The sequence below is a fragment of the Acanthopagrus latus genome, chromosome 7 (assembly GCF_904848185.1).
Source record: "Acanthopagrus latus isolate v.2019 chromosome 7, fAcaLat1.1, whole genome shotgun sequence".
NCBI lineage: Eukaryota > Metazoa > Chordata > Actinopteri > Spariformes > Sparidae > Acanthopagrus > Acanthopagrus latus.
The window spans coordinates 20,478,003-20,498,535 of NC_051045.1; the positions used below are offsets into that span (position 1 = coordinate 20,478,003).

Below are 20,533 nucleotides of genomic sequence, written 5' to 3' on the forward strand. Positions count from 1 at the left end.
TGTAATTAAAAAGGGTTAATTAGAATTTACATAAGGAAAGTTTTGAATACACTCAATACACAGTGTAATGAATCATAATCTGGCGTGTGTCGTCAGTGTCTGTGTCATACAGACCTCTTGGTGTTTGGCAGGTAGCGAGTGCATGATGTTCCATCCCAGGCACAGTATGGGTCTCTGGCCAGACAGCACTCAGCACAGGCCTTCCCATACACACTGCAGCGGTGAAGGGGGACCTGGGCGATGCCTGTGCCTGAGCCAAGATACAGCTGTTGCTGCGGGGACATAGAAGGGGGGGGACAAGTTTTAAAAGAGGCTGGACTCAGAACTGTGCTCACATCAGAGTTAAAATCAGTTGTTTCTTGGATCTGACCATCCAGCTCTCTGTGTCTGGGAAGGTTTAAGCAAATTATCATACCATTTTGTGATGTTGCATGGTTGACATTGTCAGTACACAGTGATGGTAAAATGTTCAAAAACAGGCTCAACTTGCAAAGATTCATATTCTCCTAATAAGGGATTTGACAAACATACCCTTTTTGAGGAGATCTGCATGTCGATGATAGATGAAGCGTCCTAAAAAGCAGAGAATATACAGAAAATAAATTACAATGTTACATGTGAAAAACACTTGCTTTTTTAAAATAATCAATCGTAGTTTTCTTACCTTGAAGACCTCCAGCTCCTCCAGCAGAAGTTCCTCCATGTTGTTCCAGCTCTCCCTGGGAACATTGATCACCTTCAGTACTGTCCCTTTGTCTGAAATAAGAGATGCAGTCCATCAAGTCAGTTTTTATGGATAATATCATCACTGTCATGATTGAATACAAGGCTCAGAGTTCGAAATGAAAACAGGACATTCACCTGTGCCGATAAACATGACGTCATACTGTCCGTCGGCAGCGCTGACTCTGTCCACGGCGATCTGTGTGAAGCTGTAGTCCACGTTAGTTCTGACGAAGACAGGCCGTCGGCTCATTGGGTACACCGGGTTGTACATCAGAGGGTGGTGACGTGCAAACTGGATCACATCGTCCGGGAAACCCTTCGTGGACTCAAAACTGCCAAACGTCTTGCTGGGACACTGATGGAGGGCAATGAAGAACAGTTTCATTCATATTGCAGCATACGGTCTTTACTGTGGTAAACAATTAACTGAATTTAAAACAACAGTATTTATGTTGCTTCAAACTCATTCTGATGGTACGGTGTATTGTTACGGGGTAGAGCTAAGAATTAAGCTACGAACAAAAGTGTTTAAATAATTCAGACAGCTCTGCAGAACAGGGCGGACTGCATGTTCTCAGAGACTCTTTGCCTCATTTGGACTGAACATTAAATCATGACTCACACTATATCTGATAAGGACGTTTGTTTTGTGTTCACTCTGGATGTATAAAATGTCTGACTCGTCGGTCCAAACGGGCCACAGGGGGGAGAGTATGGTGTGGTGGGGTCACAGGGACGTGAGAGATTTTCTTTCTCTCTTTCTTATTAAAATTCCAGTCTTGGACTTTCAATCAGGATTCTACATTTCCTCAAAATAATGCTGCAACTTCAAGCAGTTTTAATCCTTTTTTTTTATGGCTTGTACAGTAGATACAGTTTGCTCATTAAGTGGAAACCTTTTGAACCGGTTTAGACATTTCAAACACTTTATCTGCTGTCTGAGCAGTTTTGCCTAATTCACTCGTGAGTGTGATCATATCCGTTTTAATACGATTCGTTCCGCTACTTTTTACAACCCGGTGAGGTGATGGTGGCGTGAGAGAGGGTTTACTGTAGGCCAAATACAATTACTATTCTGCAATAACACAATGGAGATTGTTCTGCTGTGAAGCTGTGCATAACAAATCCTGCTGACGCTACGCTTGTGTGCTGGGCAGAATGTAAGAGCCCTAATACAGTAAGCACATATTGATTGGGAGGATTGCGGAGAGCTTTCGGATGAAATGATGTCTAATAATGAGCACTACAAGGGTATGATAAGGCTTATACCACAGGAATATTATACCAGATTGATGTATTTATATTGATCTGACTTTGATGTTACAGTCCTGCGCCCCAATTAGAATTATTAAAGACCAAAAGTTTTCAAATCCCTTCTCATGATGGACACTGCGGTACGCTACGGTACTTATATGGAAAAGTACTCCAATACCAGTAAAGATGTTGCATTAATAATTTGATCTGAGTAAAGATAATGCATTATGCATTGTGCAGAGTACAGCAAAATAAAACGTTCTTCAGTAAAAGTACACATTAGGCAGAATGGCTCCATTCAGACTGTCTGCTGGTTTAAAGGTGCAACATGTAAGAATTGTACATTAAAAAAAACATTAACGACATGTGCTAATCACCTAGCCCCAGGTCTGAAAAACTCTTTCTCCCATTTTATTACTATACTAAACATTTTTAAAATAAATGTTTTAATTTATAGTTAAACACATTTTAGTTATTTGAATGTAAACAACGAATGAAATGCTTCATAAACTGTTTATTAAAAGTGCTATGCATACTAGTATGTAAGGATTGGAGTGTCGAATTCATGCTCAAAACAAACACAGGGGAAACATATCACTCAAATAACCGCTAACTGCTGCTAACTGTAGATCTCCTTAGCTAGTTAGCTCAGTTAGCTGTGCAGCTAGCAGTCCAGATTGGGAGCTCGGAGCATTGGGGTGGTGTGTTGGTGTTTACACAGCTAGCACAGGAGCATCTCACTTTGAAGAGCCGGAGCTAGCTGGTTAGCATGCTGATTTCAGTAGATATCTCTGCCACATAGCACATAGATGTCATTATGTCAAAAGTGAAATTGAAAATAAACAAGAAAGTTCCAGGTACTTCAGGTTTGTATTATTATTAATACAATATTTTTATTAATATTATCCTGCACTTCTCACAGGGGCTGACACTACTCTTTGGATGGGAGTTGACTGATATTGACATACCATTCCTGGGCGGGGATAGGGCACTTTTCCCTGGAAGGGGACCCACTGGTAGTTGGGCCCCTCTTTGTGAGCGAAGGGTCCCAGGAAGGCCCTCCGGATGTCATTCATGGAGTAGAGACACACAGCTGAGCCTTTAAATACACTGCTGCTGGGGGACAGGGGAAGCTGGGTTAGAAACATCAAAACAGACACACACATTCACAGATGCGCGCACACACACACACACACACACACACACACACACACACACACACACACACACTTTGTCTTTCTCTCCGTTCTCTTCATTTTGCACACACACAACAATAATCGACTCTGACCTGGAAGTAGAGAAGACAGTGTAGACCAGAGGGTTCTTTCTGTCCCTCGTCTGCAGCAGGAACACATCGCCTGAGGACGGAGACACACACACACACACACACACACACACACTCAGGTCAGGTGCTGGTGGTCCAGAGGTCAAAGGTTGAGAGAAAGATAAGCAAAGCCCTATGGCTGCGTCTAACTGCTTTAAAGAGAGATTTCACTAATAACCGAGGGTCGTGACACTGAGCAAAATGCACTACGGCTCCGAGCAGTGGTTTGTTACATTAATTTAAACAGGTCCTGTTGAAACAGTTTCACACTGGTCCACTTGAGGTCTGCCACAAACAGCATGTTATAGTCAAATTGCTGTACTGAATACTACAGTGAAAACTGTGTCTAAAGTAGGTAAAATACTTCAGTGGAATGATTTCAACAGGTTCAGATCAATGCAGATATTTGTTACAGGGAGGTCCTGTGGCCTCAGGTATGGTCAGAAAACTCTTGGTCAAGATAAAGGACTCATTGTTCAGACGAGGGCATGTGATGGACAGATTTAGCCTCGGGTAGGGGTTAGGATTTGGACAAATTCTTCCACTAAGTTTACCTTTAACTGCGTCCCGAGATAAGACGGATCATATTCTCGCCCACAGATATGGTCAGAGAGATCAATCAGAAACATCTTGAGAGCTGAAACTGCTGCATCTGGTTGGCTGTTGTTTCTTTGTGAGATGTGATATTGTCACGTATTGATTGTTTATACGAGAAGTTTTGCATTATTTTCGTAGTTTGATTCCTTTAAGTCAGTCCTCTGAAGGAAGATTGGTCTTTGGTTCGGTCTTTCTGTGGCACATTGAGGATCCTTGCCATTTTTAAAACAACAGACTTATTCACACATCAGCCATTTTCCTCCAGCGTCATGCTCAGGGTGGGAAACTTGAACGCTGACATAATTTGGTAATGTGACAAATTGTGGATAGTGAAAATCTGAAGGTGCATTTGGCCATATTTTAAGGTAAAACAACATATTTGATAGCCTGTCAAGCCTCATGACGATTTGATTTGTTTGATTGCATCCTGTGTGTTACTCTACATGCAAAATTACAATTGGACAGTTAATTGGGCTAATTGTTGCAGAGGAGCTCTCATAACTGAGACATCTTTCCATGGATTCTTTCTAGACTCACCCACGTTATTACTTTTTGTGTGAAGTCGTACTTTTTAGCAGTTTTGAGAAGTTGTATCTCTAAGCTTTACATATTTATGAGCACGATGCTCGGGTGAACTGGCACGAGACGTTTGTGGAACAATCCTCGCGTCTGAAAGTGAAATTATCTCGTCTTTATCATAGTACATTTCCTCTGCCCACAGTCCGCGCCTACACGGCCTCGCTTCTGGCTCTGGTCTAATGAAAACATATTATTGCCTTTTGTCATACGAAGACTCACCAGAGACAAGCCTGCAACTTACTCTGAACCCACAGGAAAAAAACACACTGGCTTCAGATCCAGCCAGAATTTCTTACCAATTAATCTCTCACTCATGCTTCCTCCAAGTCTGCAGGAATGTGGGTCTGAATGATAATCTACAATTGAGGTCAGAAATCCTGGTTAATTCATTATGCTGTCTTCAACTTTCTCTCCATTTGCACCCACAGAATGTGCTTCTGGGTAAAAAAAAAAAATCTAACGGACACAACGAGGTTGGAAGATTTGCCTCAACTTTCAACGCTTTGTTTCACTTTTTTCTCTCATCAGATTCAATCAGATTACCCGATCATCAAACAGAAACCTAGAGGTTTATTATTTGAGGAGTTTACATGACACCAGGACATCTGTTGTGGTCAAAAGGGGGATTGTGTCAAGCTGAAAAAGACACGTATGTTGACTTTTTCTTCAGTGTCACGCCTGGTCTTGACTTCAAACACCAGTCGTGTTATGTCACACTTTCACCCAACGTAATCTTACTCAGCATAAATGAGCTGATTTAGCACAGAATCGGTCCGTCTGTGTACACGGTGACTTACGCAGCTCGTCGAAGTACGTGTCGCTGCCGTCGGCTCCTGGTACCGAGCAGATCAGACGGGTCTTGAGGAATGTCGTCCACTTGTTCACCAGACTTCTCTGACCGCCCATGTCATTCTGATTCAAGACAAAACGGTCGAGAGGCAGAATATGAGCTCATTTTGTAACAGAATCTGTAAAATATCCGTGGGCAGAGTGGGCAGATTCAAGTGGTGAAACAATGTCATACTCTGCACAGCTGTCCAATGCGGGAGTAGGTGGACTTTCCCAGCCCCTGGGCCTCCACCGCCGTCTCACGGAAGAAGAAGAACACCTTGTCGTCATCGGGGTTTTCACTCTCCGGGACCCAGAAGGAACCAACAAACTTTGGTTCTGGTAGACGCAAAGAGGAACAATGTTAGCTTTTTATTTCTCTAACGAGTTTCGTTCTGAACACGACAGGACTGTAACGGAAGTGGACACACAAACACACACACACGGACCGTTGAGCCAGCGTGAGTCATGCTGCTCGGTGCGGATGGAGGGCCGTTTCCCCAGGCTCCTGAAGATGGTGAAGTCTCGTCCCATTAAGTCCGTCGCCACCCCCGCATACAGCTCATCACCTGGGAGACAAAAGGGATCAATAAGTCATCGATTGGTTACGTGATCTTTCGCTGATGACTGGGGTTGTAACATCTACCGAAAGCAGATAAAACAATGGCATGAAAATGTTGAACAATGTCTAATTCCAATAATACACCTCTGGGGCAGAATCAATCAAACTTCGGTAGAAGCCACGCTGAGTTAATGATGAGGTAAAAGTCATAGTTAATCAGCTCACCGACGAGCACGGACGCAGCATTGTGCCGAGGGTCATACGGACTCTTTCCCTTCCCGTCCTCCACCTTAGATGGGTCAATCCTGAATACATGGTCCTGATGGAGAGACAAGACAGGGAGGGAAAACTGGATGTAAGCTGTGATCACACACACACACACACACACACACACATTTTGTTTTCTACTCTCAGAATCATACAGTACATTCACTTGTGGGGTGACATTTCAAGTTTGGAGAATTTGGCGGCGTGAGGAACTAAAAACAAATTCGAAACCAGCAGTTTCAGCTCACCATGACGGATGTCGGCAAACTTTATCGCAAATTCACCTTCTCTGCAGCATCGCTCTTGACTCCGGTTTGCCGTCTGTCAGTTTTATTATGCCAAAGTTTCCAAGCATGGGCAACAGCTGGATATCAGATGTCAACATTTTGTTTTGAGGTTCTTTTCTGCAGTTGTTTCAGATTATTGCATAATAGTTCAAGGTTGGCAGAGGACTGACGCTCACCATTTAAGGCATTCGAACACAAAAACCTTTTGTTTGAGCCAGAGTAACCAGATCTTCGGAGGCACTAAGCAAGGAATAGTGCATCTCAGTAGTTTGTGTGTTTGTGTGTTTGTGTTCCCTTTATTCCTCACCTCCATCCTGTGTCCAACCTCTACGAAGGCACAGGTAGGGTGGAAGGCTCCGGTTCCACAGGCGTACAGGTGGGTGCGGTTATAGTGGTGAACGATCTTCACGTAGTTCACACAGTCAGACTGAAAGACAAACACAGATACACAGTCTGAGTATGAGTAGCAGCTGGTAGTCACTCTGTATTGATTTGGATCTTTGGGGATACATTCTTGTCAGGAACTACAGACATCTATTGGTTTAAAATGGCCAGACTCAATTATACTGACTCAAATATACTAAAGATATTGGTGGGCCCTCCATGATGTATTGTATGCGCTTGCACAATGTCAACTAGACAATAAGAAACAGACGGTTAATCCGAGATCGACCAGAACTTGGACTCTTGTCTCTCTTTCGGTTTAGTGATGTACATTCCTCACATAACTCCTCTCACCCTGTCTGCTTGTGACAACACTGTCCGGTCCCCAGCTCCACCTCCCAACACACTGTTGTGACAGCCTTTGTGTCCCGGCTGGACACACACATGCTGACTAACAATGATCAGATGAGCCTCCACATGAGCATGCAACACAGTCAAAGGTCCGGGGACTTCAGACAATGATGTGGACATTTTCAACATGCATCACAGCATTTGTTAAAACAGTAGAAGATATCCAAGAAAAACCTTATTCGGTAATGACCCTGCTCCTACTGTTAATGCTAAGCTGAGCTAAGCAGCTGGTGGCTGTTGCGTGTAGCCACCACGTACTTCTCATCCTCCTTCATGTGAGCAACTTTTAAGATTCTTATCCTTCTCTGTTCCCTCTTTTTTCTCATCCAGACAGCCAGTTATCGATCCACAGCTACATCTGTCTATCTCAGACTCAAGTTACAGTAAACTGGATCCCAGGAGGCCTCTGGAGAAAAGACTGACTGCACACTAACAGGCTGGATGGTACACACACCCCACCTTTCGCCATCGTCCTGATCTTAACAACAGGCTTTAAGGAGATTGGCCTTTTTTTACAACTAGCCGTTTAAGTTAAGATAACACAGACACCATCATTATCTCCATGATTATCAGCAGCCTTTAGCCGCAGGGCCGGAGCTCTTTTCACGGTATCAGTACTGTCCCTGCCTTTACACACTGCTTCATACACACTCTCCTGTCTACTTTCCCCCAGACAGACCACTGTAACATCTGTCTGTCGATCAAATTACAAACACTGTAGGACCCCAGGGGCCCACTGGAAAAAAGGTTCATGAAGACATGAATCTGACCATCAGACTGGGATCCAATCATCCTGTGTACAAAGTCTGCACATTATTGGCTTTTTACAGTACATTTGTGCTTAAATATGCATCACATTATTTTATTTTGGTCTTAATTTTCCAACGTTGTCCACAATACTAGAACAGTTTAACCCTTTTCTCACCGCACCGTAACTAAAAATACAAGCTCCTTTGCTCCAATGTGATGTATGTAATTAAAATATGAGTGCAAACATATGGTTGTATGTGTAGCTCATGCTACCTCTCACAAACTGCTAATCCTTGTCTCTGTTCTGTAGCTTCTTTAAAAACTTGCATACTGCACCTTTAATGTTTGTACTTTATTATTTGGATTAATCTTTGGATTTTTTGTAGATGTCTTTAAAGATGGACTATGCTTGTAGACAATGATTGATCTGTTCTACGTTTTTCAATCGTCCACAACTTTAATCTCTGCTCCGATCAAATTAATCAAATGTCTTTCCTTTTCCATCTGTTCAGCCTTTCAGCCTCACCCAAGGGTGACAGACAGACAGACCAGGTTGTGAAAGCAGTTACAGAAGCGGAATTGTGGCTCATTACGCTCAACACACCTAATACAGACACACACACATGCACGCACGCAGACACACACACACGCATGCACACAAACACACACATGCGCACACACACACACACACACACACACACACCCTCAGTGGTTAAGAACAAAGACCTTTCAGTCTTTGAAAAACCACCAAGGGGTTAAAGTTGGAGTTGTTGGTGTGTGAATACATACATGCCACTGTGTGTGTGTGTGTGTGTGTGTGTGTGTGTGTGTGTGTGTGTGTGTGTGTGTGTGTGTGTGAGAGAGAGTGAGTGAGTGTGTTCACATGTGAAGGTGTTCAGCCATTCGACAGAACGATTAAGTTGCTGTTGACAAACACAGGAGACCTCTGTTTCCGTCCAAACAAAGGCACACACACTTCACCTTTTCCTCCACCCTCGGGCTGACACACACATCTACACAATGAACGTACACACACTCTAACACACACCCGACAGTCTTGCTCCATGTTCCACTGATGAAACATACTTCTCTCTTCTCCTGATTCCCAGGCAGCGAAGGAACAAGACCTCCTCATCCTCTGTTAACTCCCATTGTATTTTAGCACTTGGTGTGTGTGCGTGTGTGTGTGTGTGTGTGTGTGTGTGTGTTAGAGGGCAGAGGAAGGTGAGGGAGTCAGCAGGGTGGCGTTTTTAGACAAAGTCAATTCTTTGATGTGACAAAGGGAGACAGAGAGAGAGCAGGAGGAAAAGAAACGGTAAGAGGAGAAAAGATGCCTGAGAGGCTTTGAAAAGATCAGAAAGGAAGGAGGAGGGTGAGGGTGGTGAATTATGCCAGCAATCACATTTCCTCAGTGTGTGTGTGTGTGTGTGTGTGTGTGTGTGTGTGTACGTGTGTGGAAAGGGTTCACCAGCCGACCTTTGACCTGCCACTGACTCATTAGCTGAAACAGTGAGCAGAGGCAGGCTGTGACCTCAGAGCGGCCTGAGCTTTAGCTTTCTCCTTCATGTCTTATAAAGCTGCATTGTTCCTCAGTGGATGTCTTTCCCCCCCTTTTCTCGCTTTATGCTTTCTATTCTTGAAATGATTAACCCGATCTACCGATTCATCATTTCAGCCATTATCTGTCCTCCTCTTAATTCTCCACATGTCTCCTATACTGTTTTTTTTAAGCCATTCATAAGTTATAAAAGTACAATTTGCTTGATATTGTAGGATTTTTTCATGATCCCTTGAATCAAAAAAGTTGGACTTTCTAGGCGTCTTTACCACCGTATTTATGTCATTGGCTTAAATCAGCTAATTCTAAAGAGGGACCTTCCTCATGTTCCCATTTATCTGGCACCCACTCCTATCTAAACACATATTTTCAGCTATTGCATTGTATCATTATGAAAGTTTAGAGAGAAACAGAGCTACTGTTTGTCTTTCTCTCTCTGTTTTGATTGCATCTGAGAGCGAGGAGTCCCAGCAATCTGGTAAACTTTTAATAAAGTTAATGGCTGAGAGCCTGTGACTGAACACACAGAACGATGGCATACAGTGGACAACCATTAGATACACGACACAGCACCGCACAATAACCCAGGAATGCCTTTGATCGCCTCTGCCGAGCAGCACAATGGAGTGGCGCTCTGACTTATTTCTCCTGCGACGGACTGATTTCTGCTCTCAGATTATATAACAGCTGTATGTGGTAGAAGGTCGGAGGAAGCCCATCAGCGGAGGAGTTTCTGGCTTTGAGCATTCACAGTGAATCAGCCGCAACATTAACCTCTTATCCCCGGCCACAATATCCTGGTCGAATGAATTTTAAATGGCACTCTTCTGCCAGCTGGTGCGAAAATGACGGTGTAAACACACAGAACATCACGTCTGCAGGTTTTAATACATGTCCCCAGCTCTACAGTGACGCCTCGGCCAGAGTGGTGAGTCAGACTGAGTGTCTGGGTGAACTGTCAACTGTTTACCGCCACTGTCTGACTGTGTTTATGTGCGTGGGTCTGTGTTTGTGTTAGTGCGTCTGCGCGCATGTTAGGTGGCTTTCCTGTGGTCAGTGGGTGTGTGTGTGTGTGTGTGTGTGTGTGTGTGTGTGTGTGTGAGTGATGGAGGGTTCATTACTTGTCTTTATGTGGGCAACGTGTTGAGCCCATCACATGCTTTGTGTGTATCTGCTCAGCTACCATGACAATGACCATTTCTGAATAAGCGCTGCAGTTTGAATTTATATAATACAAAATAAGGCACTGGGGGAAGATGCTTTTTGTTTTGCTTTCTTGCAGTTGTGACGATTGATGTGACTCTCCTATTAGCTTAGCTTAGCATAAAGGCTGGAAACAAAAGTTAAGAGAAAATATAGCCCAGTTTTGACCATTTGCTGAAAAGACATGTCATCTTTTTTGTTTATTCCACATAAATAGAACAAGCTGTGTGTGCTTCATGTGGGTTAAAAGGTTGGACGACTTCCTCGTCAAGCACAGTGACTTCTTGTCATCACTGTGAGGTTACCAAGCAAGAAGCCGTTTTGCCCAAAACTGCATTAGATGGATTAACTTCCTTAAAGTCCTTATATATATATATATATATATTATAATCAGATATTGTCCGACTGAGACCAAGATCCAATCTCGCACAATGTTTGACAATTTGTTATTAATTTGGTTTGAATACCAGGCTGATATGATCCCTCACTGGCCTCCCACCTGAGAACACTGGAGATTGTGTTCAGTTGCTCACTTGGTCCAAGTATACAGTTTGATTGAACCCCTGTGGTGCTTCTCAGCACATCGTCCCTGTATTGTGAAGATGTGTCAAATAAAGAGTAATGTCATTTAGAACACAAATATGTCGCCGGATCAGAATTTTTGCTTTGAAATTAGCTTCTTTTTAAAACGCTTTCATGATTACAATGTACAATGAGTATATTGTGTGTGTATAATGTGTGTGTGCAGGGTGGGACCGGCACAACAGCATACACATCTGCTACATGTAACCACAGCTGAACTCATGACCCTCTGTGATGCCCTCTGGACTGCTTCTCTGTGTCCCTCCGTCTTTTTATTGGCAGCTTAAAAAAAATAAATAAATAAAATCAAGACTTTTCCCTTTGCTCTACAAAAAGAGAAACATTCAGTTTCTAAGTATATGCTGAGTAAATACTGTATGTGATGATTATGTCTCAATGTGAAGATCTGTGGATGGAGTCTGGGCTCGGCCATGCTGACCGACATGTAGAGGCCACGAGAGCCTATAGACCACCCAGGATTACATCACACACAATTAGCCATATATATATATATATATATAGTGTGTGTGTGTGTGTGTGTGTGTGTGTGTGTGTGTGTGTGTGTGTGTGTGTGTGTGTGTGTGTGCATGTGTGGAACATTTACTTCAGTGCATGCTTACATGCCACAAATCTGTCTATACTGTATTTATGCCCCAGTGTTTGACGGGGTGTGTGTCCATTTTGTTCATGTGCGTTTAACTATCCAATATGTGTGTGTCACTCTTTGTGTGTGTGTAAAACAAACCCCTCATCAGTGTGATTACACAGCTGTAACACACAGACAACGAGCTCCATTCATACCAAACGCCGGGCTCCAGTTTCACCTGACCTGGAGTCTGTCTGTATGTGTGTGTGTGTGTGCGTGTGTGTGTGTGTGTGTGCGCGCGTGCATTTGAACGAGAGAGTGGCAGTGGAGACGGTGAAGAGAATGAGTAAAACTGCTCAAGAAAAAGGGAAGTAGAGATGGAGGCAGACAGAGATAAGACAGCACAGGGAAGATTGGGGGAATTTTGAAGACAAGTTTCCCCTGGTCCGTTGTTATTCCTGCAATTCTGGCCTTCGAAATGTTATTTAAATCCTTTGCTTAACACCGACGCTGCCCCTATTCCCTCTGACTTTCTAGTATCTTTGCGAACACCCACCCACACACTGAGAACTGAGCTGACCTCACGCCGTTGACCCTAATTACAGACAAGTGTGTTTCTCTGCTGGAGGAGGCCAACATCTCTCTCCCTCACTGGATCTCATCCCTCCTACTTTCCTTACTCTCTCTTTCCCTCGCTCACCCACTGTTCTCTCTCTTCCCATGCCTCCCGTGCTCTCTTTATATCTCATATTATCCGATCTCTGGGAACCAGAAGTTTCTCATGTTGTTTGCGACCCCTCTCAGTCCCTTAATTGCCTCTGCGTACGTGTTCGTTCCTCCCCATGAAACAACACTGTCTTTTTCATCTAAATACAAACCTACGAAGTTACCTTCACCTAAACGTTTTCACTGTTGGATCTGCCTTACACTGTAATATATACTGTTAATTTGCAAATAAGCACATGTGCTACAGGAGTTGCTTCGATTTGCATGCAACTAACGTAACTTCAGACTTTAGGACTGCCAGCAGTGCGTGTCCCAAATTCTACACCAATCCCTCACATTAAGTACTGTGGAATGAGTGAGAAAGTCCATACAAACCAATGACTTGACCAAAAGTCAACATGGACTCGATGAACCTGTGTCCGTAACCAAACAGATGTAATGTTCTTACTTACCTTCATCAAGCACTTAATTTAATCCAAACCATGATCTTTTTCAGTTCTAGACAGATTTTAGTCTTCTGACTACAGACGATGACAAAGGCCAGGAGTGGTGTATCACAAATTTAGACTTCTGTGTATGTACTGGACGCAGTTTTAAAGTGTAAAGTTCTGTTATTTGAATGGTTAACTAGACCACAGTCAATTTATCTGTTTGGTTTTTTTTTTCTTGGCTGTACTGCTGAAACATGTATTGCCTTTGGCAGAAATAAAATTCATCAGCATTGGAGAAGAAAGCACGGGTTTTGGATTAAGATCAGTGGAGTTAGAAACGACCACTGCCCAAGGCGACTTTCCGCCGTCCAACCTCAGGCTGGCCGGAACAACTGGAAATCAGAGACTCTCGTGCCTACATCTTTACAGAGACCCGTCTCCACCGCAACATCACGTATCAAGCTGCTGCACTGGACAGACAGACAGAATTCTGAGCCGGCAGAGCGCAGGGCTACCCGAGGATGGTGAGAGGTGGACTCTGTGTTTATATTGTTGATGCTTGTTGCACAAAGGCAGTCAAAGCTGATGGACAGATGTGCAACTTTGGATGTGAAGGTGCCGACCACACAATCGTCACCGTGTTGTTGCTGCTGTTAACGCTCACCCTGACGCAAATTCAAAAAATGCACTATCTATGTTCATGTGTGTAGATAACTGAGTTATTCATCTTGTTAGTCTGTAGCTCATTGTTATTTCCTTTCATGGCCAAGACACGGTTATTTAACTACAATCAGGCCTTCCTTGTTAAATAAAGGTCAAACTTGTGCATCCGTAATGTGCGTGAACACATGTTTACATCCAGTGGGTCACTAAGCAGATTTCCTCACCTCCATCAGACCTTATTTTGGGATCATGGCTCAGAAATTACTGTTCTTTAAGTTAATTAGTGATACAAAACACGTCTGTGTTGAACTGTTCAGCTGTCTAACTGACTTAGAGGAAACAAACTATAGACTGCTGTAAGTTACTTCGTGTTAATGTCAGTTGAAGTCTGACTTTTAAGTGAATCATTTAAGAAAGCAATCTTTCCCTATAGTAGTATAGCAGCAGTTTTCCTGGCTGAGGTCGTTCTCCCTCACGTCGATGTGTTTTCAACTCTAACATCGCCAAGAAATCTGATTTTTTTTTTTTTCCTGCACAAATCTAGCCATGCTGACAAGGTTTATCTAATTCCCAAACCAAATTAAAGCTTCTCATTTACTTAACATTTAGGAAATTTGTTAACTCCATAAAGCCACAGAACACACACTGTGGTGCTGACTGTAAAACTGCTGTGGAAAAAACAACAAGTGCCTTTGGTCCAGCAGTCAGATTGGGGTTTTACAGGGTTTTAACTGATTCTGAGGCGGTGATCTCACTGCAGGGCAGGTCCAAAAGTGGGAGTGTTGAACCTATTATTACATGTTATCTGTTTAAACTTGGTGTTTCCGTCTTGTGATGACTCCCATGACTCCAGTGGATTAAAAGGTAGCATTGTGTTGCGCTGGAAAGGAGTGGACAGTTAACTCCTCCACGAGGGCCTCCTCAGCCCTCTCATTTAACCCTGTGCACAACGTCTGGGGGCCGATGCAGAGCACATTTTTATAAAGGATGTTATGTATTGTACAGTGGCTCACGCATTTTATTAAAGTTAATGACAAGCGTGGTGTTCTGTTACAGACACTGTAATTCACTTATACACCGCTGAGGTGTGATCAAGACTTTCGCCACAGAACACGATCCAACATCTCCTGTCTGAGAAGCAGATGTAGATACGCATTCTCTGCTTCCATGGAACTGTTTATTTTTGTATACTAAGGTGAAATAGAGCAGAACATTGTGACGACATGAGATCAGGTACAGTGGTGTCGTGTGAAGAGACTCACAGTGATGTCCTTGCCAGCCCAGTTACACTCCTCCCTCCAGTCGACAGGAGCGGGCCAGTAGATCTGAAACACAGCAGGCAAACATTAGACGATCCTGTGACCGGAGTGTTTTTAGTTGTTTAGTTCTTTTTTTCAAAATCTTGATTAAATTAGCGATTAGAGGTCTCCTCGGTGTGACTTTTCAGAGGTGATTCATCCTTTATCCATGCAATAGCAACAACGGCTCCATCTCAGCTAATAACAGGCCCTCGAGCAACACGCAAGGTAAAAATGAATCACGGTTTTCATCTCACCACCTTCAGACCACGACCATACTTCCATCAAACTTCACTTCCTTTCCTTCTTTTCCTCGCTCTTCCCATCTGCGTTTGTCTTCTCTCCTCCTCATCCTCCCTGCTCATTGTAAAGGAGGACGAATCCACCACATTCAAAACCTAGACGTAAATCAAACTTGCCCATATGCCTAAACCCAACAGAGGCTTCACATCTAACGCACCAAGCATGTAATTTACTCCAAACAGCTGTGAACAGATGTCTGTGGGTTGTATTTTACTTGAACATCCATGTGTGTCTTTATTTACATAGCACTGCCACGTGCACGACTTTTGCCGATGTGTACATTTATATATGCCGAGCTCTGCGCAAGTGATTTAGGATGGACGCCCTCTTTTCATCTCCGCCCACATCTTTGATTTTTCTACCTTTGTCCATCGATCCCACATTTCTTTTTCTTCTCTTTATTCACTTGAGTGGACTCACATGTGCGACAGTGTGATTCAGACATTTTCAAAGGGGCATGTTGGTGAAACGTGTCCATGCTTTTTGAATATTTCTCTTTCTGCCACGTCTCTGGGACCACATGAAAACAAACTCATAAAGGGTGTCTGGCCAGATTCTGATAACAGCAGCAATAAAGGATTCATAGGAATCAGACAACACAGAACTGGTTGTAATTAAAAAAAAACACTTCCTCATTTCCATCCCTTGCCAGAACAGTCTCCTTGATCTAGTTTTATGTTACATATGTAATAAAGTATTTTTATGACAGAAACACATCAGGTCACCAATTAAAGCTCAGTTCTGGTAAATCCGTCACTTGATTAGATAAACAAGTGTATCACTGTGAAAATTATAAAAGAGACTCTTTCAACGGAGTGCAATGAGTTTAATATCCTCAAGTTGTTTTCTTCGGCAGAATCTGGACTCACAGTGACTTTTTACTGACAAATTCTGAACAGTTCATCCTAAATCATCGTGGACGTTTGTGCCAAAAAAAAAAGAAAGAAATTCCTGATCCTGTTCCTGAGATATGGCGTCCACGAGGATGGGACGCTGTGAGGTTACAGTGAGCCTGACCACTGACCTTTTGCCACCAAAGTCAAAATAGTTAGTTCTTCCATCCAGATTTAGGTTGAGCCAGAATAAGAGAAACATTTTTCATATTTCATTCTATATAAAACACAGCATATAAAACCTCAGCACAGCACTGCTTGAGTCATTAGTATTAATCAGCAAACTGTTTTTTCCTGTTATGTGTAAGTTCAACATTTACGGTTTTTATTGTGTTTACCAACAGGAATTGTTCCTGACTTATCGTGGTTTTTACTGCTTGCAATTCAGACCAACCTTGTGCTCCTGCTTGGCGATATTGTCTAATGACAGAGACAGCAGGAAGTTCTTGGCCCCCACGAAGAGCCGGCCTCTCTCTTCATCCAGCAGCAGAGCGCTGAAGCAGCAGGAACGCTCCAGCTCGAACCGCCTCACTCCATGGAACTGCTGCAACTCTGCAATCAAACAGATATAGGGGATTACAGAGAGTGGCAGCCCCGAATCTGTCTTCTGTTACATGCGACATGTTGCATCCTGCTGTTGCACGCCACATGCAAACCCTCACAGGCTAATTCAACTCACATTGAGCCGTCAACAGTCAGGCTGAACTGAAATAACTCATGTTCTTTTTTTTTTTTTTTTTTTGTGCATCGCTATTATCATTTTGTTTTACTTTATAGTTAGATAAAACAACAAGTTACAGTAAACAATGACCTCAGATAGAGATGAGAATCACCTCTAGTCATCAGAGTCTTCTGATCCGAGTCAGTTTGTTGGCCACAAGACTGTAACGAGTCATGTGGCTGATAAAGAAGATTACCATTTAATTTTTGTATTCCTGAGCCCTGAGGCCAGTGACTTTGGTACAGAGACGACAAAATCCCTTGAAAGTAATGACACTGTATTGGTTTCAATGGAAAAATTGAACGTCCTTGCTGTGTTTCCAAACTGGCAAGAAGAAAATTCTGAGGGAATCGAGCCCAGGAAAACTGAGCTTGTATTTGTAAACTTAAGCTTTAATAGTTACCTCAAGCCAGTGGAAAAAAAAACAGTGTTCTTGGCCTGAGAAGCAGAAGAAATAAAGGGACTGCATCCTCCCCTGCTGGCCTGGCTTAAACCAGGAGCTTAAGAAAACAAGACCAAGGGCCTCTTCGTTTAGACATTAAAACGGCTTTATTAGTCTGTTATTGTTCTAATGGGAATTTATAACTTTCTTTAAGACTGTGACGCCACCCAGCAGCCGCCTGCATGACATCAGGACGTTAAATTTGCTGCCTTTGTTTTGAGTCAGTGTGCTGTTTTCAGCAAATGTGTTACTACTCAGTTCCACTAGACTGTGGTGACTACAGCCATGGGCCCAACAGGGACACTTAGAGTACTAAGAAAATGACACCTACATGTTAAAAGACTTATGTAGTCGACAGCTTTCAAACGGATCAAAATGATGCCTGCAGGGTGAAGTCCTTGAATGGTAACTTCACTCAGCAGTCAAATTGCATCGTGGGTAATGTATGCACCAGGCTTTGAACAAGATGTCACCTGGTCCAGCGTTTCCCTCCTGGAATACTGCTGCACAAAAATGAATTACCAAAATCGATACAGAACAACCAGAGATATTGATAACCATTAAGTCAATGAATGGAATATTGGAAAAAAAACATGGTAAACACAGTTTAAGATTAATTTTAATTGTTAACATCTTTTCTATACAGATCGCGATAGTATCCTTATTGGTGGTGCGTGGTCATGTCATAGTCGGTTGTGGGGCGTGCACTACTGAGGTCAGGTAGTGACAAGACCAACTCCTATTGCCGTCCCTTGAGCTGCTCCACTAGGATAGCTAAACAGAGTTCCTCTGGAACCCATGATATTTATGTTAATTACCAGCTACTTGCATGTTATCCTTCTTCTTCCTTATTAATAAATACATTGTTTGATTAAGCTACGGCAAACCGGAGAGTTATTTCAGTGATGCACGAGGTCATCAAGATCTTTTGGTCCATCTCGTGCCAACTGCACTGAACTATTCTGCAGCGTTCCCTCCCTGCATTGTAGGCTATACGTGTTACCTTCAGCCTAAATTAAAGGCAGCACATATCTCAGCTGGACAGACGGCCCTGAGCGAGCCTCACGTCCTTGTGATATAGTTCAGCCTGTAATTGCTGGCTTTCAGTGATGGAACACATCCCCAGTTTTTGTGGTTGTGTTGGGCACTGCGCTGCCTTCTAACTCATAATGCTCCAGATGAAAAGCAAAGACCCTGCCAATGTGTGTTTAAGACGTGTGTGAGTGTGTGTGTGTGAGTGTGTGTGTGTGTGCATCTGGTTGTGTATAAGTGTGGCTGTGACTCAGAGCGGCTGCAAATTACTTTTGGCTACCGTTCACGATTGTTTTCTTTGGAAAGGATGTGGCAAAATCTCGCATGAAACAGAGAAAGTGTGCAAGCGCACTACAAAGCTTAAAGAACGTATACGAGGTACATAAACAAACCGTCGCAAACGAGCCGAAACGCTCCTGTTTCCCTCCTCAAAGCTTTGGTCCTTACCTTTGTATGAGAGCTTCATGCGTGGTGAGGAGGACGAGGAGGAGGAGGAAGACGAGGACGAGGAAGATGAGGATGAAGAGGAAGTGCGGGTCATGGTGCCGGAGGAGGCGTGGGCTGCGGCCAAACCCAGCAGGAACAGAGAGCTGCAGGTGACCATCATGGCCGCCATCATCATCATCATGGTCATCATCTTGGCACGATTAGAAGAAACTCCCTTCAAAGGTTAATTTCTTTGTGGTTTTTAGGTGGATTGTGGGAACTTGTTTTAGATCCCACTCAGCAGTACGCCCAGTAAGTCCACGTGCCTTCGGACTGGTTCAGTTCAGTGCTGCTGATTCTGCTTCTTGTTTGTTTTCACCAAGCCAAAGTTCTTAATATTCAGTATGATCTTTATAATATCCTCCCCGGTTCTGAAGAGGCAGAGGCAGATCCACAGCTCCTCCTGTGAAGGACGACCAAGTTCACCTCTCACATCCGAGACGGGACAAAAACGTCACACATGGACACGGAGACCTAAAAATAGAGACAGAAAGGGAGAGGATTTAGAAATGGACAGGACTGGAGTATGTGCGCTAGTGCCAGGGATGCCCCTGCACACACACACACACAAATGAACACACACAGAACACTGTCTGAGGTATATTTAGTGAGAGTCAGATTGATGCCCCTGCCAGGCTGTGATAATGCCAGCCTCCATTATGGCAACAAGACTATAATCTCTTCACATTACAGCAAGACTCGGGACAGTATCCAAAACACACACACACACACAAACACACACTGACCGTGGCGATGAAGGCTGTGTGTGTGTGATAGAGATACGCCATGCCCACTGCCAAGCCAAGCACAATCTCTCCCTGTCTGTGGAACTGCCAACACAAAGTGGCTTCCCCCTCTCTCTCTCTCTCTCTCTCTCTCTCTCTCTCTCTCTCTCTCTCTCTCTCTCTCTCTCTCTCTCTCTCTCTCTCTCGCCCCTCCACAGTGGCAGACGGTGTCACCAGATGAGATCTCGTCACTGCTGAGGACTAATGAGCCAACAGTGATGTGGATGGATGTTATGGATGAGTGCTCGACAGAGGGACACTCGCGAGAGAGTCAATCAAAAATCTGTGTTTTTACAAATGAGATTTGGTGTCAGTATTGGATCACCGATGACATTACAAATTATTCAGAGTTTCCTAAAATCTTGTTTACACACAGCTTCTATGTGGACTTGCCGGTCAGGGAGCACAGAAAAAGACTCTTTATTGAGTTATTTGAGACTTGAGTTGAATTCAAAGCAACAGATTTCTTATTGTTTCGGAAAAAAATCCCCAATAACTCGCCGCCTCGGCAGCCAGCATGTTGTTGTAAACCACAGCTCCACCACAGCAAGAGCTGGAATGAGGTCACCGCTTTGTAAGTCCACATCTATATGAACATGTGGTAAAAAGAAAAAAAAAATGAAGAAAGAAAGTGTGCACACAGGACACACACACACCTCTCCTTCAGTACTTTGGACTCTGTGGTCAGCTGCAACAATAAAGCCTTTCAGTAGAAACAGTCTCCTTTATTATATTACACCTCACAGTTTGCACTCGGTCACTAATAGGCAGAGAGTCTGCTTTTCTCTCCCCACTTTAAGTCTTATTCTTCCCCGTCTCCTTAAAAATATTTCTATCTCTGTTCTTCATCAGGTC

The 20,533-nt window shown here is 43.4% G+C and overlaps 1 protein-coding gene across 2 annotated transcripts in view; it reads right to left on the minus strand.

Moving 5' to 3' along the window:
* sema3b (sema domain, immunoglobulin domain (Ig), short basic domain, secreted, (semaphorin) 3B) overlaps positions 1 to 20,533 on the minus strand; it is a 97,668-nt gene that overhangs the window by 5,554 nt on the left and 71,581 nt on the right. For both annotated transcript variants that reach the window (XM_037104447.1, XM_037104449.1), the window contains exons 2-15: positions 18,855 to 19,367; positions 16,607 to 16,764; positions 14,981 to 15,043; positions 6,732 to 6,851; positions 6,096 to 6,189; positions 5,758 to 5,877; positions 5,505 to 5,647; positions 5,278 to 5,392; positions 3,269 to 3,338; positions 2,949 to 3,093; positions 862 to 1,081; positions 665 to 756; positions 532 to 573; positions 115 to 272 (exon numbers count right to left, since the gene is read on the minus strand). In XM_037104447.1, the coding sequence (XP_036960342.1) occupies positions 115 to 272; positions 532 to 573; positions 665 to 756; positions 862 to 1,081; positions 2,949 to 3,093; positions 3,269 to 3,338; positions 5,278 to 5,392; positions 5,505 to 5,647; positions 5,758 to 5,877; positions 6,096 to 6,189; positions 6,732 to 6,851; positions 14,981 to 15,043; positions 16,607 to 16,764; positions 18,855 to 19,044 (1,730 nt within the window). In that variant the 5' untranslated portion in view covers positions 19,045 to 19,367. The remainder of the gene's footprint in view (positions 1 to 114; positions 273 to 531; positions 574 to 664; positions 757 to 861; positions 1,082 to 2,948; positions 3,094 to 3,268; positions 3,339 to 5,277; positions 5,393 to 5,504; positions 5,648 to 5,757; positions 5,878 to 6,095; positions 6,190 to 6,731; positions 6,852 to 14,980; positions 15,044 to 16,606; positions 16,765 to 18,854; positions 19,368 to 20,533) is intronic.